Here is an 8,702-nt window from a genome sequence, read left to right as displayed (position 1 = left end):
TTATCAGGCAAACACGGTGGATTTCATTTGACCGACGATCGAGGTTGAAAGTAAGTGTAAATCGATTTCGCATTGTTTAACGTTGTTTCAAAGTCACCACGCGACAATGTAGATCTCGATTGACCTTTTGCACACAGACCGGGGAGGGGAGGGGTAGGGCGAGGGCGAGGGCGAGAGAGAGAGAGAGAGAGAGAGAATGAAGCGAATCGAAGATCAACGAGAGGCGCAGGTAAAATTAATCGTTCAACTTTTATTTACAGAATCTCGCGAAAACAAGAAGGAATGCCTAGTCTAGACAGCGCGCGTACGAATAAATAAATAATACGCAACAAAATATAAAAAGTCACCTACGTATGTACAGAGTAAAAAAAAGTTCATTGTTGAACGTAACGTAACGGAACGTAACGTGACGTCGAACTTCTATCGCGTTAGCTCGCTGTCTTCCTGTATTTGAGACACCGCAGGCCTGTATCAATAATCGTTGCTTCTCAAATTTTTAGGGAAAAAATCTCAATTCAGAGTCAGATGCGAGGAGAGTTGGGCTGAGTCGTTGATTATAAATATCTTGTCATGTGTGCTGTACCATTCAATCGAGAAACTCAGACTTGACTTTACGGCTCGTGTTAATAGCTGTCTCACGTGAGAAACTCCAATTTTAACTCAGAATTACATCCAGAAGTTCTCCAGTCGATCACACGATGCACGCGACATCAGACCTGCAGTCAGGATTCACCTGAGGAACTCTCATCCAACTCTGAATTCCAACCTGGCCGTTTCTCGCCGGAGAGTCAAGTTTTTCAAGTCAGCAACCGTTATCGACACATTCACCCCACCTGCGAGCGCTTACTTTTCAGCGCCAACTGCTTCAACAAGATTCACCGTATGTAACGTACTGAAAGGTACTTCTTTTGAACATTTTTACAAATGCAAATATTAAACTGCTTACCAAATCCACTCTGTCCACGTGTTACACTTTTCCGCTCATCATTAAACATAGCTATAATTTTGCAGATCTAAGTAATCGCGTGTTGTACATACTTCAACACCGGCGGCCGGTTGGATGCGTTAACGTACGGGTCTATAAATTCAGACATGAGCGTCCCCACAGGGGGGACAAGTTTCAAGCAGCGACTGTCGATACAGCCCGAGTGTCTCCCGGCGAACATCGTCGAATCTCACGACTATTCCGCGATATCGTCGCGCTGTCTCCCCGCTCGTCAGAAGTCTTGGAAGAGGGCTAGCTGGTCCGGCGGCAGGGGTGGTTGGGAGCGCCAGTCGGTCTCGGGGTAATCGTCGAAGCAGCTCGCGTCGCCCGGCGCCTGTACGCGCGGCCTTATCGGGGGTGTCAAGGCTCTTTGCGGCACCTGCGGACGTCGATCGATCGTTAAACTGCTGCCGGGTGTCGCGATCGCTGCGAGATATCTCGCGGCACATCGTCATGATTATCGTCATCAGCGGGAAAACGAGGAGGAGGATCCACCGGCCGCGAGAACGCGCTAGAGCGAGGAAAATTACAGGGGTAAACATGAAGAGTAACGTATCCTTCTGGGATCAACAACGTATCGCCGTTAAGCGCTGGATGAAATTAAAAAAGGTACTTTTAATAATGAAGTCCTTTCCCTCCTCTCGTCTCGGGTAGACGAAAGAGTACTCTCACGCCGTGAGATTTGTATACCTCTGAGCGTTGTATCTTCCATCATCATGCGCTGCTTTGTTGCAATCAACGATAAAATAATAATAATGCTATTAAAATATTTTACTAAATTAACTTACTCTCCTTCTACGCCTGCGGCGCTTCGCGATGTAAAAAAGAATGTAAAAAAGAATTGGAAAATATTAATTATTAAAGAAAGATTAATTATTTAAGTATTAATTATTAAGGATTGAAGAAAAGAGAAACCAATCGAATTTTAATTCCTCGCATCAGTAAATTCGGAATTTCCCATTGGAAAGGCAGCTTTTCATCGATATCTCTCGTTTCGTTCTTTCGAGGACGATCGCGCTCGGATTTATCTCCTTGGTGTTTACTTAAATTCTGAACTATCTTGACGGAAACACTGAACACTTCGCGATGCTCGTCAGCCGGGATCTTATCGAAGCGGCGACACATCGACACGCTAAAAGGACGCTCTCGGTACTTTTTATCGAACGTTTCACTGCGCAGCGCCACAGCCTCGTCTAGACCGACGACGTTGCTTTCAATGTTGCTTTCTCGACCCGTCTCCGCCATGACACTTTATCTCTCCGTCGTTATTTACGACGATTGTAACGTTGACAAACTGCTCATGTGCACCTGTCACGGGTCGTCCCTCGACTTCCAGCGCGACGACCCTGACGTTCCCCATCTCTCAGTCGTCGCGTTAAATTTTCGAGACCTCTCAAGTTTCTCGTCTACTTCGGGGGACGCGCAGAGGTTGATCAGATGTTGAAGCACGCCATGGATGGATGGTTCTGCCGTGCGCCATGCCGATAAACGCACCACCCGGCGATATGAGAGACCCGGCGAGAGAGAGATACAAGAAAGCATTCGTGTCTTTCAACTAACACCCACGAATGTCACGGAGGGTGATAGAGGACGCCATGTTGAAGAAACTGTCGCGGACAGAGAGCAGCCAGGAATTCGGAAGGTGAATCCCTTCTCCTACCTCTGTAGGAGTGCTCTTCCGTTAGGTGATCTCGGTATCGCTCGCGTTAATTAAGGAAGTAATTACCAGCGGCCACTCGACCAGTTTGAACCACCGATGCCTCTTGACGTCCTCGGCGCCTTGCCGCATGTTACCCAGCCTCTTCGTCCTGTCGGCGACCAGCAGCTTCTTAATCAGGTCCTTGGCGATGGGGTCCACGTGCTTCGGCCACTCTATCCTGCCGCTCAGTATCTTCTCGTAGATGCCGAAGGGATTGTCGTCGAAAAACGGCGGATATCCCGCCAGCATCTCGTAAATTAAAACCCCCAACGCCCACCAGTCCACGGCTTTGTTGTGGCCTTTGCTTTGTATGATTTCCGGCGCCAAGTATTCTGGCGTGCCGCACAAGGTCCACGTTCTAAAAATACACGCGACATTTATAGACGTGATGTTTTACCATGACGGTCCTCCTGTCGAGAGAGGCAACGCCTGAGATTCGGCTAATTACGTGTCTCGCTCGCCGATGACGAACGACTGACCTCTTCGTGATTTCAACTTTACTCGACACGAACGGCGACGATTTTGCCGGAAAGCAAGCAGAGTCCAAACGAAGAATTGCATCAAACGCTATTTCTGTATTAAGAAGAAGAACGCCCCCAAGATTCTCAGATATTCGACCAATCGGCGGCCAGAGAAATATATTATTAATTGATAACGTCTCCAAGCCGCTCGAAGGTCCCAGTCCTCTGGAAGGGAGACTTACGCGCGCAGTTGGACGCCGATCCGATCGGTCGCCGATCGCCATCAGTTTGCGCGAAGAGACTCTTCGCGGACGCGTCCGTATCCCAAAAGTGACTCACCTGTCGGTGAGCTTTTTGGAGAAGCCAAAGTCGGTGATCTTCAGGTGACCTTGGCTGTCCAAGAGAAGATTCTCAGGCTTGAGGTCCCTGTAAACGATGTGCTTGTTGTGCAGGTACTCCAAGGCGCAGACGATCTCGGCCGCGTAGAAACAGCTGGTGGGCCCGGCGAACCTGCCGGCCGCCCTCAGGTAGGAGAAAAGCTCGCCACCGGCGACGAATTCCAGCAGCATGTAGATCCTGGCCTCGTCCCTGCCGCTCCACAGCCTGGAAAGACGACGGCGGTGCTGAGAAGTCGCTGAAAAGTCGAGGCGCTGCGCGGAGAGCCGGGCGATTTCGCCGCGAGCTCTCCTCCTCCTCCTCCTCCTCCTCCTCGCGTACGGATCGATTTCTCTCTCCTCGATCGAAAATGTTAATCGCGAGACGCGAGCCAGCCGAGCGGCGTCACTCTCTTTAATCCCGGCCGCACTTTCTGTCCGGCGACGATCAGCGCGCGAGTATCCTTTCCTTGACCGACAAACAGACTTGCGCGTCACTTTCTTCATTCCCTCGGACGATCGCGCGTCGGGGGATCGAATTACGGAGCTCTCTCGTGAGGTAACACGTCCGCGCACAGCAATGACAAACTTACATGTTGACGATGAAGGGGTGATTGACTTCCTTCAGGACTGTGATCTCATTGCGCGCGTGCTCGACCTGCTTCAGCCTGATCACGTCCACCATCGAGAGGATCTTCAGGGCGAGCGGCGTGCCGTGGTGCCTGCAGAGCACGACCCTGCCGAACGTGCCGGTGCCTGGAAATTTCGGTTTAGCGTCGATCTCGAAACATTAATGTCGAAATTTTTATGTTAATTCATCAGCAGGATAAGTGTTATGCAAATTAACCGAACGGCCTCATAAACTGCCTAACTTCCCTGTCGCTCGATGGGAGCTCTTCTGGGTTGTATTATTCGTTGTCGAGACAAACGCGGAGAAAGAGGAGGATCATTCTGCGATAGAAAGTTTTGCGGGAGTTAATTACACGTTGATGAGACAATATCGTCCTTTTAATTAGTGCTGCTCAAGCTCCCGCGATGGCTCTTAGCAACAGAGTCTTAGCCGCAGTAGTCAAATGTTGGACGCGGTAATGCAAATATCTAATAGGCGGGAATATCCCGCTGGTAGATTTATATTTAAATTTTATAGTGGAGGGGGAAGGGAATATTGCGCTATCAGATTTTTAAATCATCGTGTCCAACACACCTGACGGCGACTCTCACTAGCCAATTTGCTTCTCTTTCAGGGTCTTTGCATAACTTTTGCTTCTTACGCATCAGCCTCTTTCTTTAACTCGGTGAGTCAATTCGACTGTCGGCCGATTTGAATTTTTCAGCGTCACCGACTGCGAGTTAATTATTAATTCGAGAATCGCCGGCTGTAAACGACTGTCTCCGGCTGGTGCAAATACTCGTCATTGTTTGAGACTCGTCTCAAGCTGAGTACTCGAAGTTGAATTCAGACGTGAGTTTGTCCAGTTAAGAGGGGAATCACACGCGGAGCAGGCTGTTTTCAAGACCATTTTTAACAGAAACGGTAGGATCGGTGGACTTGAAATTTTCACAGTGTATTCATTAATGTTCAAGATATAAAATAAATTTGTCACTATCTATATGGAAAGTACACATGAAACTTTAAACGCGTTTATCTGGAAACACCATTTTCTTAAACACTGTCAACACGATTACGCAAAAACTAGTGAACCGGGAACTTGAAATTTTTTACACAATATACAGTGGACATGTGGTTTTCGCGCCCCTACCTCGAACACAGTTATATTTTAGTTTATTTGTTTTTTTAAACACGACTACAAGTTGAAAAAGGTTTCATATTCGATGCTTCTTTTTTGCACAGTTATTATTTTTCCAAACTTGGCTTCATTGCCTTCATTTTGGTACGAGCTATAGTGGCAACCATATATTTAAAAAATCTTTCTCAGTTTTTGGTTTTAGAATAGTGAGAGAAAGAGGCCCGGAATTATGTCGACAGCAAACATAGAGCTCGCAAACGGATGATTGCATTTTTATCTATAATTACAAATTGGATCGATTCTTGTGAGTTGATAAAATTTATTTTATACTTTGAACATTAGTGAACACACTATGTGAAAACTTCAAGTCCATTGATTTTACTGTTTTTATTAAAAAAAATTCGTAAAGATAGCCTTGAAAACGGCTTTTCGCATGTAATTCCCCCCTTAAATACGCACACTAGGAAAAATGTATTGTTGCGTGTATCAAAATTTTGTTGCAACAACGAAATAATTTGGTTAAAATATGCCCAACAGAACTGTTTAGTTCCTGCAAACAAATATCTTGTTTGATTACGGTTTGTTCGTATAACGTAATACTTTTTGTTACAGCAACCAAAAAGCTTTAACTATGTGAATTTTGTTAAAAATACTATAATTTTTTCTTAATATATAAAATCGAAATTTTAGTGCACAGAAAGACAAAATAGTATCCATTGGGCATTATTTTAGTTAATGTAAAATAATACTTCGTTATTATGTAATTTTTATGGATAAAATAACTAAAATATTTAATTTTTATATATGAAGTCTAAGAACAAAATCATTTGGTCCAGAGAACAAAGCAGAAAAATATATTTAGTCGAGACAACTAAATATTTTGTTATGTAAAACAAGATATTTTGTTGCTATCTAAAAAATGCCTCAACTGAACAGTTTCGTTAGAGATACTAAATTCTTTTTCCCAGTGCATAAATTCAAATCTGGATATTTCGCACGACACCGCATCTTCAAGTGGAAGTTTTCAAAAAGATACGACACACCTGTGTGTGGAAAAATAATCAGTACTTGAAACTTGTCTCAAGTGAGACCCGTCGAGCCAATCTGACGGCCAAAGCCGGACGTGGGGCTCTCCAGCCGAGCTCGCCGAGCACGGCGCACTCGAAATGCGTCGCGTGCTCGGAAAGTCCGATCCGACTCTAAATTCAAATTCCGCGTATATTCGGCCGAGATAAGCCCGAGCGGCGATAACTATTAATAGGACTTTAGCTTCAGAGACGTCGTCTCTGTCGGCGCGCGGCGGCGCCCGCCGAGAGAAAAGAACACACACGACGTGTCGTCCGGTAACGGGCGTACCTGTCGCCGCGCGCAATGGCTCATTTGCATATTACTGACCATTAAGGCGGCCCGTTAATTACCGGCCGCGCGCTCTCGGCGCGCTCCTATAATCGGCGCGATGTGCGCTACCGGGGCGCGCTCTGTTTCATGCACTTTCCCACGAATGCAGGTGACTCGGTTGTTCCGGTTAACGTGCCGTGACCAATTAGCGCTCACGAGCGCCCGCGCGCGCGCGCGCGCGGGCGAACGGCCGGCCGCGCAATGAGCCCTGGCTAAATTAAACCCCGAAATTGACCGTCACATTGCGGCTAGCGCGCAAGGTTTTGCATATTCATGCGCGTATATTTATCCCTCGGCACCGCGCGCGGCCCTCACCGCGGCGGCGGCGGCGGCGGCGGCGGCGCGACGGAATTGGCAAGGCAACAAGAGCGCCGCGATACAACACCGCTTGTCCGTCCACGTCGGCCGCCACGAGGCGAGGCGGGCTGCCAACGACGGCTCGGAACAGGTGTCAACGGTAAAACGACCAAGCGCTTCCGGTGATGGCGTGGACGCTTTAAATACCCGTGAGACCAACACGAGCGCGACGATCGAGGGCGACTCGAGCGTAGGGCGGCCGATGGACAACGGGGTGTCTCTTGGAAAAGGTCGTCGTCGGGGACGCACAGTCCCTCAGTCCCCCGAAAAATAATCGGAACGGCTTTAAGGCCGGCTCTGCAATAGGTGTACAATAAGCTTATAGCTTTTTGGTCTAAGGTTTAAGCTTTAGCAATCGCTGCCCATTTCATTTCTTCCTTTGTGTGTAGGATCTTTGTAATATTTATTATCCTTTGCATACAAACAGGGATTTGCACTGATAGAAAAATATCGTTGGGTTAACTATAATCTCACTATATTTTGTAGTGCGTTTTGGCGTCAACCATATTTTTATTACTTCGTGGAAACCTGCAAAATATAGTAGAACAAACACAAATATATAGTCAATGATTGTCTGAAATAAGTGTTTAGTTACTTTTACCACATATATGGCAATTTCTCATTCACAAATATAGTGAGATTTAATATTCGTATAGTTACATCTGTCATCATTTAGCAAATATTCTGGTAATATTGACTATATAAAAGAGTTACTTTACCTACTATTTTATATTTGTATCCATACAATAATTTTAGTTTATACGCTTGGTTATATTATGCCTATATCGTAATTATTACCGATATTATGGTAATACTTGCTATAAATATGATATTTCGGACTATAATTTAGTTACTATATCATTATAGTTCCAAGTGTCATATACTTTTCCCTCAGTGTGCTTGCACAATTGTTATTAAAACTTCGTCGTCAATGTCAGCAATATATTCTTCGTTGTCGGACATTTTGCCAAAACCAGATCGAAATGTGCGTGAAAACGTGCACATATGTATCTAAGTAACTTTTCTTATTGGCTGAGAGAAATCGGCCTTAAGCTTTAATTCCTGACTTCAAAAGTTCGCGGATCTACCCAACTTTTGAAGTTAGGATAATTAAAGCTTAAGTCCGATTTCTCTCAGCCAATAAGAAAAGTTATTTAGGCACATATACACGTTTTCATGCGCGTTTCGATCTGGTTTGGCAAAATGTCCGACAACAAAGAACACGCTGCTGACATTGACGACGAAGTTTCAATAACAATTGTACAAGCAAATCTCTGTTGGTATGCAACAAATAATAAATATTATAAAGATCACAACATAAAAGAAATAAAATGGGAAGCGATTGGTAAGGCTTAGAGCAAAAAGCTTACAACACCTATCGTAGACCCGGTCTAAAACAAACAAAAGTAGTTAAGAAATCTTGAGAAAAATCAAGATATTTATTCGAAATATTCTCCCTCAGCGACAATACAATGATTTGCACGTTCAAAAAGTACATCAAATGACTTTTTCATGTCGCTGATCGGAGTGGCGTTGAGATTGCTCGTCCTTGACCGTTGAATGTCTTCGACTGATGCAAAACGGTTTCCTTTCATCGCCAAATGCCAGCTTGGGAAATGGAAAATAGTGTGCCGCAGGGTGCCGAATTGGGTGAATATGGGGGATATTGAAACAATAAAA

At 45.6% G+C, this 8,702-nt stretch overlaps 1 protein-coding gene across 1 annotated transcript in view; it reads right to left on the bottom strand.

Moving 5' to 3' along the window:
- Window positions 1–230: 230 nt before the first annotated feature.
- Window positions 231–8,702, bottom strand: part of Pka-C3 (Protein kinase, cAMP-dependent, catalytic subunit 3) — an 11,548-nt gene continuing 3,076 nt past the window's right edge. The window contains exons 2-5 of the mRNA XM_011137593.3: window positions 4,113–4,275; window positions 3,485–3,748; window positions 2,712–3,042; window positions 231–1,364 (exon numbers count right to left, since the gene is read on the bottom strand). Coding sequence (XP_011135895.1) covers window positions 1,218–1,364; window positions 2,712–3,042; window positions 3,485–3,748; window positions 4,113–4,275 — 905 coding nt within the window. The 3' untranslated portion in view covers window positions 231–1,217. The remainder of the gene's footprint in view (window positions 1,365–2,711; window positions 3,043–3,484; window positions 3,749–4,112; window positions 4,276–8,702) is intronic.

The sequence above is a fragment of the Harpegnathos saltator genome, unplaced genomic scaffold (genome assembly GCF_003227715.2).
Source record: "Harpegnathos saltator strain DR-91 unplaced genomic scaffold, Hsal_v8.6 scaffold47, whole genome shotgun sequence".
Classification (NCBI taxonomy): domain Eukaryota; kingdom Metazoa; phylum Arthropoda; class Insecta; order Hymenoptera; family Formicidae; genus Harpegnathos; species Harpegnathos saltator.
This window is presented reverse-complemented; position numbering and strand designations above follow the sequence as displayed.